This window comes from Penicillium rubens (assembly GCF_028828025.1).
Source record: "Penicillium rubens strain IBT 27055 chromosome Unknown utg000003l_segment0_segment0, whole genome shotgun sequence".
Classification (NCBI taxonomy): domain Eukaryota; kingdom Fungi; phylum Ascomycota; class Eurotiomycetes; order Eurotiales; family Aspergillaceae; genus Penicillium; species Penicillium rubens.
Window position 1 is genome coordinate 8,872,398 of NW_026890601.1, and position 13,606 is coordinate 8,886,003.

The following is a 13,606-nucleotide window of genomic DNA, read 5'->3' on the forward strand; positions in this document are numbered from 1 at the left end:
CCTAATCGCGACAGCGCTGACAGGCAAGAAACATTGAAAGAAAAACTTTTGGAGGGGTATTCACAAATGCGACAATTGTCTTGCATCACGAAAAAAACACAAGATGATGTACATGAAGTCGTTTCTAGGGGTCATTGGGTCATCGAGAGGGGAAAGGATTGGGCTATTTCTCGTTAGAGGGAGAGGTGGTGTAAGATAAGGAGAGAATGGATGGAAGTGAGAGGAGAGGGTGTCTTGTAGATATGGGCAGTAAAAGGAGAAGAGGATAGTCATGGAGGTCATCTCGCCCAGGACTGTCATAGGGAAGACTCAGCAAAAAAGACGGATCAGCGGGCCCAGCGTGAGAAATCCAAATTCTGGAGAATGTTGGTGTCTGCCGCTGCATTCCATTCCGCAGCAAAATCGGTCTGTACTTGAGGTGCACGAGAGGGTAGTTCCTCCGAGAAGATATTGGGTTTGGTATTCCGCCGCAGACCTGGATAAGTCCCTTCGGCGGCCTCAGAGCCTTGACTTTGGGCTTTGAGAGCCCGTTCGCGGACTTTCTTGATTTCTCGCAGACGGGTGGTCCAGGACGAGGTATGTTCACCACCCTTGTTGCTCCAGACAAGCGAGAAGACGGACGCGTTGAGGGCAAGAATGCGAACAAAGGCTGCCAAGTTCTTGCCGGAGATGACCTTTGGTGTCGCAGCAGGTGAGACGTCTGGGAAGCCGGGCTTGCTCACGACCTGCACGCTGTAGTAGAGCTTCTGCGGATCTGTCTCACCACTGGCATTGCCACTTTCGTCGTAGGCAATCCGAGATGATGGCGTGATGACAATGTTGATAGAGTTGAACTCGGACGGAATTGTGTCAAAGTTGAAGGGCAGATTGGATCGGTTGAACACGATGGTGACGTGGTTATTGCCAAGGTTTCGTTTCTTGTTGACGCAGGCTGGGTCACGGTCAAAGTCCGTAGGCATCATCGTTGCAACATGATACACAATTTCAGTCACACGATCCCGCCAAGCGTAGGTGTACTCTCCATCAGTATCGGCATACAATCCTTGCGGATTGAATTGGGGGTTCCGAAGGGACACTTTGGTTCCCAGCCCCGACAGCAGATTTTCGTAATCCGCAGAACCACCGGTGTTGGCCAAAATATCCGCCTCCTTTGTCTGGCCATTGTCAATGTATACAACGCCAATCCGATGACCATCCACAATGTCGGTGCGATCAAAGTTATTAATCGCACGTCGAGTGATATCGTCTTCCGGAACCGGGATGGGTTGCATGACTGTAGGCGTAGGGAAGGCAGTGGCAGTCAATTGAAGCATGATGTGACTCGGCAGGACTGCCGTGCGCATGGAGTCGGAATGCAAATGGGCATCTGGGGTTGGAGGAACTTGATGCGGCAGAACTGGGGCTGTCCGCTGTTGATAGACAGAGTATGTGGTACCCGATGCCTGGCGCTTCGTGATCTGAGACAATCCAGATAGTCCGGCGCTCTCGACGGTGACGATACTCATGCCGACAATCCATGACTTCTTTGCAACTGGACCATCCTCAGGGGAAGGGGGGAAGCTTTCGAAGGGGATGGTCTCTCCGAGATCCGAATAAGCGACTCGCTGCATCAAATCGATGAATACTTGGCTTTGTTCTTCTACCACCTCTTTTCCATGTTCATCGTGATATATGAGTCTGCTGGTGATCCAATTGACATGTTTGGGTCGATCCTGGAGTTTCAGAGACAAGAACCAGAAGACCATGACATGGTAGGTGAGGTTCGAGATATACTTCGACATTCCATCTTGGGAGGTCTCGACAGCTTCAGCTGCATGGGCGGCAATTTCCTTTGCCCCGGCACTGAGTCTAGACTGAGGAGGTTGGGCTGACAGGGAGGCCCTTGCAGCCAATTCAGAGGCTCTGTACCGATGCTCTCGAGAGGTCTGCAAAAATCGAATGCAGATGCCGAACACAGTGCGGATCTCCTCCTCGCGCAAGTTGACGTAGACAGCGGGCAATCGGGCAAGCAGAGCCAGGAGCTCCAAAATGTGGACAGCAATGTTTGACATGGTGATCACCTTTGACATCCTATCAAGAATGCTGTTCAATGATTTCGTGACTGACATTGGGATTTCATAGCAACAGAGGGACAGTGCTTGAATGCACCCACGGGATGTGCCGCCCCATGATCCAATGATACCCTGCATGAAAGCTCGGACAAGATCATCTTCTTCACTCTTGGCAAAGTGTTCATGATAGCTGACAAGCATGCAAAGCGCATCGAAGATGCAGGCGGCCACATCGCTCTTTTTCAGTCCAGTGGTCTCAGGAGGCTCGTGGAAGGTTCCATTCTTGACCTGATCACACAGAATGCTGCGAAGGAGCGTGATCTGAGGGATAGCATCTCTGAAAAAGTCTTTGTTGCCAAGCTGAGGTCCTATATGAGTAAGAATGTAGCTGTAAACATCCCAGTCGACTTCTCGTTGCAACAAGGTGATCACAACTTCGAGCCACATTTTGACCTTCAATAGCCCCGTGGTTCTTGTTATTGTCGTTTCTGATTCGGCGGGGTTAGATTCCTCCGGGTGGGTGTAGGCAAATACGACAGGACTAGACTCTCCAGATGGTTGCTCCGGAAGCACTTGCGGCAGAGCATATGTCCACACTGGGGCCGTCAGCTTTGATCCACGGGCAGAGATAGAGCCACGTCCCTGGGCCGACTTCGACATTGGGGTTGGCGCAGACTCTCTCATTGGAAGCTTTCCGGTTGGTGAGACTGGTGAGTTATCTTGCTGAGGAATCTCGCGGGTGGGGCTATCGCTGGGGGCCTGTAATTTAGAGCCACCATCGAGATTGCGACCCAGTACGTTCATCAAGAAGTCGCTCTCCGATGTTGATATGACTGTGACTGACCCTGCCGAGTCACATCGCAGTCGGAAAAGTAGTTTTAAGACCGTCAAACGTGAGTCTACTGGCCGACTTGGAGATTGAGCAATGTCTAGCAGTGCCTCGAAAACCATCACAGCTTTGGTTGAGGAGAGGTTCAAGGCACGCAGCATCATCTTCACGAGGCCCACAGCACAGACGTTTGTCAAGCTTAACTCCAAGACACTAGTGGTGGACGTACGGCGTTGAGATCCATGGCTCGGAGGATGCTCGCGCGGTTCGTCGCGATGGAGTTCCGCCTGCATCGGCGCTCCAATAGTGCTTATCAGCAATTTGAACATATCATCATCACTGTATTGTATAGCCGGGCCCGTTAACAAAGACACCAGCGACTCCAAAAAGAGAAGATCATGTTCCGCCGAGAAATCCTTCAATAGGAGCCCGAGAAGACCGTGTTCGTGGGAGAAAAGCAAATCCTCATGGCCGGATAGAGCTTCTTTCAACGTGTCCAAAGCTAAGATACGGATGTCCGAGCTTTGTTTTCGTGGTTGAACAAAACACGCGACCAGCTCACGGCAATGATGAGCCCAGTCTGAATTGTTGGAAGGATGGCAGGTTTTGTCCTCTCTCATCGAATGGATGATGAGCTCAGCCTGTGGAGGCTCAACGTGCTGGTGTATCTTCATGAGGAACCGGACAGCATGGTGTTTTTGGTCTCTGTTGAGTTGTTCCCACTGGGATTCAAGAGCAGAAGCAATGCGGATGAGATTTGCCAGAATGTAGGATTTGGTCTCGTCGTACGTAGGTTTGCCCTGAGGGCTAGTTGTAGAAGTGGGGGATGTCGCTGACTCGTCCACGAGCCGGCGAGAACAGAGTATGATAAGATTAACAAATGCCGTCCAATCCCGTTCCAATGCGACTCGAACATAGTCTCCTTCCAGAATGTTTAGACACAGATCCAACATGTCGGCATCCACTCTGCTGTCATCCTTTTGGGCAATGACTTGCAACGATTCCATCAGCTGATCAAAGGGAAGCTGGGGCATGCCATCTTGGCCATAAGCACGAACAAAATCCGAGAACACATAAAGTGTGCCACGGAGAACATTCAGGTTTCGACTTTGTTCGACGGCGCACGAATCTCTCAGGAAGTCATGGAGTGTGTTTACCATCTCTGCCTGTCTTCGTGATTTGGCTAGACTGCGCACTGCTCGTGATGTGGGCCCAGAGAGGGGTTTGACTGACGCATGGATGCTGCAAAGGACTTCTAAGAGAGTTGGGAAGCTTATGTCAGGCACATCGGCGTACATAATGACAGCGTCAAACACGGCCAGAGAGTTCTTTATATCCGCCGCGACACTGGTTCTCCTGCAAGTTGTAAATATTTCCGTGAGGAGAGTTTCGATTTCCTCCTGGGTTGGCTGTTTTCGCTGCAAAGTGATCAGGTCGACCACAAACTGGAAGAGATCTGCAAACACTGCTTCATCGTGACTAGGTCCATGTGGTTTAACCACTTTTCCCTTTTTCGCCTTTGCTCGCGCAGATGCGATTGTCTCATAAAACGGAACGATCCACGAGGAGATGATATGAAGAATTGAGGAGCTCGCGAAATCCAATTTCCTACCATGATCTGATAGGGAGATCAACGACTGTACGCGCGCAGCAATCACTTCTGGCTCGGTTGGAGAAGCTATCGATTCAAAGACCAGCCGCCTAGCTGACGGAGACAAATCTTGACGGGCTGCAATCGCTTCTAATAATCTGGCACCACTTTGCTGAGCATCCGGCGAGCTTTCATGATGTAGAAGGTACTCGGCAGCCTCCCACAGCACCATGGACTGGTCGGAGCTGAACCATGAGAGACCCTTTGATAAACTGTCCGCCTCCTCGATCGCCTGTGCTAGATTTTGCCTTTGGGACAGATTGTGGAGTGACGTCTCGAAATCCAGGCCACTGGGAGTGTCCGAGGAACTCGACACAACACTGCCACGATGCATTGATTCGGATCCGTGCGCACGCCGATTTGTTCCGCGACTATCCGTGTGAGACAGCGAGTCGCTGCTGCTTTCCTGTAATGAGACCGGGGAATGCGATTTGGGTCGACCAACGCCTAGAGTTTTGAAGACATCTGCGAAGCTAGTTGACGAGGGTTTGTGCTGGGAGAACTGTGGAACATCATCGGAAGACATCCGCTGCAGTGGCCGAGGGAGAGAGTCAGGCGGACGTTGTTTTGTGGACTATTTGACAGCTAAGTTAGCCCAGGTATTGCATCATCCACGACAGACGACGTCGAAAGGCAGATCGGGAATTTTTACCCTTTAGAAGTTGGCAAATAAGAGCTCTAACTACATAGGAAGTTCCTATGACCAGAGAATGCACATGCAGGGACTCAAATGATGTCTAGCAAGCTGCGACAATGGGTATTTGGTGATCAATATCGGCGCGCCAAACGAGCCTGATCGGCAGCGGATAGGGAATTGGACCGGGATAACAAGGTCAGATGATGAATATCAAGAGAACTAGTACCCCGCCAGATCGATGACACAACAAGCAAGTGATGTGATGTGGATTGAGGGGGGTTATCAATCACGCATCGGAGATGAAGATATTCCAGCCCAATCACCTGATGTACTTTACTGATGTCACACACCGCCCAGAATGTGTGGCAGAAAGGGCGGTGAGGGGGAGGCTAAGTTCAGACTTGTGACTGAGTACATGTACTTTTGCTAGTGCTGAGCGTGAAAGATGTGAGGCTATACATACAGGTCATGAACTCTTTATATGTAGATTTTTGGAGGGATTCCCTTCTACAGAGTACACACTATTGAAGACCCTTTGATTCGTTCAAATCACATGACTCACAGTTATGGGGAAGGCAGAAAAGTCAATCAAAGTGGGGGAATGGGAGGGCGGTGACCACGGAAAGGCGGTTTTTTTACAGCTTCAAAAATTATTTGATTCTTTCTTCCCCCTTGGCAGAAGCCAGGAACGGCACCCTACATTTCTTTTCTTTCTCGAGGGTCTTTGTTATACTGGTCATTCGTTTTTAAACTCAATATCAAATCTCACATATCTTGTCTCAGTTGGGTCTTTCATCCCCACCATCACCAGGATGAAGTACGTCGTGGTTTCTGGAGGTATTTATTGCGAGTCGATCTCCTAGGAACAAGCAGTAACTGACTCATGTATAACAGGTGTCATTAGTGGCATCGGGAAAGGCGTAATTGGTACACCTCTCTATGAATCGAATTAGAAAAAAGCCGCTCGGTCTAACTTTATCCAGCCTCGAGTACCGGATTGCTGCTGAAGACTCAGGGTGCCCGAGTCACCTCGATCAAGATCGATCCCTATATGAACGTTGATGCGGGAACTATGGCCCCTACCGAGTACGTGGTTGCTCTCAATTTGCATTTCTGAACGCTGTTCCTGACATAAATTTCTTAGGCACGGAGAGGTATTCGTGTTGAACGACGGTGGCGAAGCGGATCTTGATCTCGGAAACTATGAGCGGTAGGTTCTTCTCTTCACGGGTCATACAACCGAGACTAATTGATATTTTGCGGTTTAGCTACCTTGGAGTTACCCTTGGAAGGGATAACAACATCACAACCGGGAAGGTCTACAAGCATGTGATCGAGAAGGAGCGCCGCGGCGATTACCTTGGACGCACGGTGCAGATAGTGCCGCACTTGACAGATGCTATCCAGGAATGGATCGAGCGTGTGGCTAGAACACCCGCTGACGACACCAACGAGGAACCGGATGTTTGTGTTATCGAGCTTGGTGGCACACTTGGTGACATTGAGAGCGCTCCTTTCGTTGAGGCACTGCGCCAGCTGCGTCGTCGGGCTGGCAAGGACAATTTCGTCCAGATCGTATGTTTAATAACTGCCAGACCATTCGGCTCCAACTCTGACTCTTTCTAGCACGTTTCCCTGGTTCCCGTCATCCACGATGAATTGAAGACCAAGCCTACCCAACAGGCTATCCGGGATGCTCGCTCAGCTGGTTTGAGCCCAGATCTTATTGCATGCCGTTGTGAGAGACCCCTAGACAAGGCCACCACCGACAAGATCGCCATGTTCTGCCAAGTTGAGCCAGAGCAGGTGATTGGCGTGCACAATGTCAACTCTACCTACCACGTCCCTCTGCTTCTCGAGGAGCAAGGCTTCCTTGGTGTTCTGAGTGATCTTCTCAGCATCAAGAAGGTCGACATCTCTCAGACACAGGTTCTCAAGGGTCAGTCCACTTGGAAACAGTGGAAGACCCTTACGACTGCGCAGGAGCACACTTTCGAAACTGTCAACATTGCTCTCGTTGGCAAGTATGTCACTCTCCACGACTCTTACTTGTCCGTCATCAAGTCCCTGGAGCACGCTGCTATGGCTTCCCGCCGAAAGCTCAACATCATTTGGGTTGATGCCTCGCACCTCGAAACCGAATGGGAGGAGACCAACTCCAAGGAATACCACAAGGCCTGGTATGATATCCACACCGCCCATGGAATCTTGGTCCCAGGCGGCTTCGGTACCAGAGGCACCAATGGTATGATGCGCGCTGCCCACCACGCCCGTACCAAGAACAAGCCTTACCTTGGTATCTGCCTGGGTATGCAGATTGCAGTGATTGAATACGCCCGTAACGTCTGTGGGCTCGAGGGTGCCAACTCGGTTGAACTTGATGAGCGTACCACCCATCCGATCGTGGTGTACATGCCCGAAATCGACCAGGTGAACCTCGGCGGTACTATGCGTCTTGGTTCCCGTCCTACCCTCTTCCAGGAAAATTCCGAATGGTCTAAGCTCCGTTCTCTCTACGGATTGGACCGCACTTCTGTCGATGAGCGCCACCGCCACCGCTATGAAGTTAACCCCGAGTATATTGATCAGCTCCAGGCTGCCGGTCTCCACTTCATTGGCAAGGATGACCGGGGTGAGCGCATGGAAATTGTCGAGCTGAAGGACCACCCTTGGTTCGTGGGTGTTCAGTTCCACCCCGAGTATATTTCTCGTGTGTTGGCACCCAGCAAGCCATTCCTCGGATTCCTTTCCGCCGCGGCCGGCTGTTTTGACCAGGTCAAGGCTTTGTCTCAGGCGAAGGAGATGGATTTAGCTAACGGGGTCAGCAACATTGTTCTCTAAGCATTGATGGTTCCAAATGATGGTTCCATAGGAGTTTGTAATTTTCACGAAAAAGCATTATGAATATAGAGAATTAAATAAAATATTTACCACTTAATACTTCTCTGCAATTGTACATCTCCCGATTTTAATACTCCTTACAGAGCGCAGAGTCACGGCGCAGAATATCAAGCCTCATGCCTGAGGCAGAGAGAGGCTCAAGCATGTGACGTTCTAACCTCATTGGGACTAGCGTACTTCCAGTGTTTATGTGGGCTGTTACAATTTATTGAGCACTCGCATTATTATCTTTGAGCTTTGGATCTTTTATCTTTTTCCTTCTGTGGTAATCAGCACTTCTGCTCACCTTTGAATCTTCTGAATACTTAATTCCTACCTGTTCGCATCTATCTTTTTTCTTTTCCTTTCCTCATCTAATCCCTCTCACTTGTATTCATACCCCACGTAACAAAATGGCGGAGGGTCTTGGAGCTCTGTTAGAGGCAAGCTTGGACCCCAGACAAAACAAGGCAGGTGAGTGATAGGTGTTGACCTCGGGTACTTGAAACAGTGTTGACTGATGTGATTCTTTTTTTCTCTTTCAGCCGAGATTACTCTTCGTCAGGAAGAACAGAAGCCCGGTTTCTCGCTACAGCTTCTTCACATCACCGCATCGGAGACCACACCTTACAACACACGTCTTGCTAGTGCTCTATGCTTTAAGAACTTTATCAAGCGCAACTGGACGGATGAAGATGGAAATTACAAGCTGCAGCTGGATGAAGTTACGACTCTCAAGCGCGAGCTGATCTCCTTGATGATCTCGGTTCCACCGGGAATTCAGAGCCAGTTGGGTGAGGCCGTTAGTGTGATCGCTGACAGTGACTTCTGGGAGCGATGGGATACTCTGGTTGATGTAAGTTGGGACTCAACAAAGCATTGTACTGCTATTTCTGACAATTTGTTTTTCTCTAGGACCTCGTCTCGAAGCTGTCACCAGGCAACCCCACTGTCAACATTGGTGTGCTGCAAGTTGCACACTCCATTTTCAAGAGATGGAGACCTTTGTTCCAGTCCGATGCGCTCTACACGGAGATCAACCACGTTCTCGGCAAGTTCGGTACTCCGTTCCTGGCCCTGTTTGAGGTATGTTCAATTTTCTACCCAGTCTTACTTCGGTGGGCCGAATGTTAACACATCCCAGGCACTGGACAACTACCTTGAGCAAAACAAGGCCAACAAAGAGAACCTTACCCAAGGGTTCACTCAGCTCAACCTGATGGTCAAGCTGTTTTACGACCTTTCCTCCCACGATCTCCCTCCTATGTTCGAAGACAACATCTCCGGAATCGCAACCATCTTCCTCAAATATTTGACCTACGATAATCAATTACTCCACACCGATGAGGAGACGGAGGCTGGTCTGCTAGAATATGTTCGCGCTGGTATCTTTGAGGCCTTGACTCTCTACGTACAGAAGTACATGGATGTCTTCCAGCCTCACGTTGGACAGTTCATTGGGAGCTCATGGAGCTTCCTCACAACCATCGGTCAGGAGACCAAGTATGATATTTTGGTCAGCCGAGCACTGCACTTCTTGACATCTGTCGCAGGCATGCCCGAGCATGCCGCTGCTTTCCAAGCTGAGGAAACTTTGGGCCAGATAGTTGAAAAGGTCATCTTGCCGAACGTTAGCCTGCGCGAGTCCGACGAAGAACTCTTCGAGGATGAGCCGATTGAGTTCATTCGACGGGACTTGGAAGGCTCCGATAGCGAGACCAGACGCCGGGCTGCCACTGATTTCCTCCGCAAGCTGGCAGAAAAATTCGAAGAGCCAGTGACCCAGGTCGTCCTCAAGTATACCCAACACTACCTGGGCGAGTATGCCAAGGATTCATCCAACTGGAAGGCCAAGGACACAGCGACGTACCTTTACTCCGCTATCGCGGCCAAGGGCACTGCGACCGCCTCGCACGGTGTGACTGCCACTAACCAGTTGGTCAGCATCACGGATTACTTCCAGCAGAACCTCGCCGCGGATCTTATCAACGAGGGTGGCGTTCACCCTATCCTGAAGGTCGACGCTATCAAGTATCTGTACACTTTCCGCAGCATCATTACCAAGGAACAGTGGCTGCAGGTTCTACCTGTGCTGGTGAAGCATTTGGCGTCGTCCAACTTCGTCGTCTACACCTATGCTGCCATTGCCCTGGAGCGAGTACTTTTCCTCACCGACAGCCAAGGACAGGCAGTCATTCCACCTACTGAAATTACACCGCTTGCCAAGGATCTTCTTGAGCACATTTTCCAGCTGATCCAGAGTAATCCGGCTCCTGAGAAGGTGCAGGAGAATGAGTTCTTGATGCGTTGCGTGATGCGGGTTTTGGTTGTCATCAAGGAGGGCGTGGTGCCTTTCACCGATCTCGTCCTCCAGCGCTTCATTAATATTACCAATATCATCAGCGCGAACCCAAGTAACCCCCGATTCTACTACTTCCACTTCGAAGCTATGGGCGCCTTCATCCGGTATGTTCCTAAACTTTTCAAATTCTAAGTGCTAAACGCTAACATGATGATAGATTTGCTGCCCCTGCCAACCCCGACAAGCTCGAGCAGGCTCTTTATGCGCCCTTCGCAGCTATCCTCCAGAATGATGTGCAAGGTGAGGCAAACCAGTCGATATCTTTGTCAGAACGAACCCTTACTAACAAATTTCAGAATTCATGCCCTACGTTTTCCAGCTCTTCGCGGCGCTGCTCGAGGCCAACCCATCCGGCACCCTTCCCGCCTACTACCAGGAACTTATTGGCCCTATCCTGATGCCCGTTATGTGGGACTCGAAGGGAAATATTCCTGCCTTGGTCCGGCTGCTTTCCTCGATCATCCCGCGTGGTTCGCAGTTCATCATTGAACACAAACAGATCGAGCCCATCCTTGGTATCTTCCAGAAGCTAGTTTCAACCAAGGCCAATGAGAGCTTTGGCTTTGATCTCTTGGAGACAGTTGTTGCTAACTTCCCACCGTACGTATCACATCTTCCAAGCGCCCAATTTCCGGTTATCTAACTCGGCTTCCCCTAGAACTGCCCTTGAGAACTACTTTGTCATGATCATGCAGATCATTCTTCAACGTCTGCAGAACTCCAAGACAGAGAACCTGACTATGCGCTTCATTCGCTTCTTCCACTTCATCTCGGCACAGGACAACAAGGGCTACAGCGCAGACTTCGTCATCCAGGTCACCGACAAGGTGCAAGAGGGGTATGTATCCACACTCTGTTTAAGTGGTCCAAATGCTAATATATACTTAGACTATTCACCCCCATCTATGTCAACGTCATCCTGCCTGAAACTCAGAAGCTTGCCCGGCCTTTGGATCGCAAGACGGCTATCGTCTCCTTCACTAAGACCCTTGCCAACTCAGAGGCCTTTGCCACTCGGTACAGCCAGAAGGGGTGGGGCTTCACCTGCACCGCCCTGCTCAAGCTCCTCGAGCTTCCGCCGCTGCCCGCAAGCAGAGATGATCTCATCAACGACGCAGACATCGAAGACATGTCCTTCGGTGTTGGCTTCACTCCTCTGAACACCATCCGTGCCCAGCAGAAGGACCCGTGGCCCGAGACTGGTGCCGACCTCAAGGCTTGGGTGGGCTCATACCTGAAGGAGGCCGACAAGAAGCAGAATGGCCGTATTTCGCAATTCGCCCAGGAACGTCTTGACGATCAGTCAAAGACTGTGCTGGCAAGTTACATTTCTCAATAGTGGCTTTTCTATGGTCCCATTTCCTTTCAAGAAACTAAAAAAGTTCAACTTACGCGTGTTTGCTTTCTCCTTCAGAGTAATGCAATCCTTTCCCAATTCCCCCCACTACACCAAATGCATGTTGCGATGAGACACTAGATCCATGAATTCAATGTTTGTTTGATTTTCCATTAGGAGTACATCTATGAGAATGTAAATCTCGCAAAAATAAACGCTCAAACACCAATGCAGTAGACCTACTATACAAAATGGCCATGTAACAAGATAAAGCTCGCATCATACACCCTTTCCAGGGACTTCAGATTTAGCCTCGCCCCCGCCGCCAGTTTCCGATTCAGTCTCCTTAGTTTCTCCCTCCTTTACATCATCGTCCCATATGATCTCGACCTCATCTTCTTCCTCTTCAATTCCCCCCTCTTTCGCCCCCTCCCCAAGCTCTCGATACTTCCTCCGCGTCTTCTTCATCTTACTAGCCTTCTTCTTCTTCGCCGCCGCAGCCTTGATCGCAACCCGGCTATTATCCCCATTCTCTAGTGCCTCGATTTTATCAGCGAGCAGCGAGCGCGCAATCTTCGCGTTCTGCGACTGTGAACGTGTCGCTTGGCATTTGACCACCACCCCGCTGGGCTTGTGGATGATTTGTACGGCTGAGTTGGTTTTGTTCTAGGTTCTGTTAGTTTTGGTCTGTGACTGGGATGGCGATGGTTATGGGAAGAAATAGAAGAGGGATATGGTCTGGGAATGGCGATTGGGACTTGCAACATACAATCTTCTGTCCGCCAGGCCCGGTGCCTTTTAGGTAGGATATTGATATGTCGGCATCGCTGATCTTGAGTCGTGGGGGGAGCGGTTTGGCGGGGACGATGGGGGTTTGGCTGAAGAGTCGGGCTGGAGCTGCTAGTGTTCGGGACGACGTCCACCAGTGTAGGCGAGAGAGCATTGCTTTGGTGCTGGCGCTGTGGTTTGTTGAAAGTTGAGGTTATTGCCGCCGAGGTTTGCGATAAGATAAGCTTGAAGTATGATTGTTTTGCCTCCTTTGGATGATTTTCTGGTTGAATTAAAGACAATAAGCTTGGTATTTTAAATCAATGGGAGTTAGGCAGTTGGATATATTTCCATTCTGTTGGTTAGAAGTGGCGTCTATATGTAGTCCTGTAAGCTTTCCTCACTAGATGAGAGGACTACCGAGGTGATCATGAATAGCAACCATGGAGAGCACTTATCCAAGGATTATGAAACGGATATTGGGTCTCGTACATCTGGGCTAAAATTTGACCAGCAAAAGGACATGGAACTACTTGTACTATATCTATGCTCAATATTGTTGCCTGCATACTACATATAGACCGAGTTATATGACACAAGCACGGAGTACAATTGAGACCTGTAGAATATGTAATGTACTGATAGAGAAGATACGAAGGATAGGTTATGCGTATAGTATATGTAGAATTATACTATCCAACGTCGTGACATTTTAAATTGTACATACTGCGAAACACTAAGTATCAAGTACCTGAGACTCAGCCGTGCAATCGCGGCGAACATAAGTACTGGGTACAAACTCTTGCGGCAAACACGGAAAGGGGAAGGGTTTTGCAGTTCCCCCAGCTTCGTGTACTCTTATCCGCCCTCTCTTCCTTTCCCGTATCATCAATCCACGCCGACGGCTCCTTTCAATACCCTCTTCCTAATTGTAACGAACATCCTCCAATTGCCCACGTTCCCGCGATATCCGGCTACCTCACGCCAACACTTCCCGCAGCCGTGTTGATTGGGAATACCATCGCTCATTTTTTCCCCCCGACACCACCGCATTCCAGCCGGGTATACACATAGTGCCCGTGTCTATACGAC

At 50.0% G+C, this 13,606-nt stretch overlaps 4 protein-coding genes across 4 annotated transcripts; 2 read left to right on the forward strand and 2 right to left on the reverse strand.

The window, feature by feature from the left end:
* Positions 1-326: 326 nt before the first annotated feature.
* N7525_009620 (putative GTPase activating protein (Tsc2)) lies at positions 327-5,057 on the reverse strand (the record flags this gene model as incomplete). The annotated part of the gene is made up of 1 exon (XM_002563680.2): positions 327-5,057. One exon carries the CDS (start codon positions 5,055-5,057, stop codon positions 327-329), a length of 4,731 nt encoding a protein of 1,576 aa, XP_002563726.2.
* A 923-nt stretch (positions 5,058-5,980) lies between these two features.
* Positions 5,981-8,009, forward strand: N7525_009621 (uncharacterized protein; the record flags this gene model as incomplete). The annotated part of the gene is made up of 6 exons (XM_002563681.1): positions 5,981-6,005; positions 6,063-6,095; positions 6,152-6,254; positions 6,313-6,378; positions 6,437-6,743; positions 6,795-8,009. The coding sequence occupies 6 exons, from the start codon at positions 5,981-5,983 to the stop codon at positions 8,007-8,009; spliced, it is 1,749 nt and encodes a 582-aa protein (XP_002563727.1).
* Positions 8,010-8,461: 452 nt separating this feature from the next.
* Positions 8,462-11,749, forward strand: N7525_009622 (uncharacterized protein; the record flags this gene model as incomplete). Its single annotated transcript, XM_002563682.1, has 8 exons — positions 8,462-8,522; positions 8,594-8,904; positions 8,964-9,134; positions 9,193-10,514; positions 10,568-10,650; positions 10,707-11,010; positions 11,069-11,248; positions 11,299-11,749. The coding sequence occupies 8 exons, from the start codon at positions 8,462-8,464 to the stop codon at positions 11,747-11,749; spliced, it is 2,883 nt and encodes a 960-aa protein (XP_002563728.1).
* Positions 11,750-12,025: 276 nt separating this feature from the next.
* Positions 12,026-12,689, reverse strand: N7525_009623 (peptide chain release factor family protein; the record flags this gene model as incomplete). The annotated part of the gene is made up of 2 exons (XM_002563683.1): positions 12,026-12,412; positions 12,516-12,689. 2 exons carry the CDS (start codon positions 12,687-12,689, stop codon positions 12,026-12,028), a joined length of 561 nt encoding a protein of 186 aa, XP_002563729.1.
* Positions 12,690-13,606: the final 917 nt, after the last annotated feature.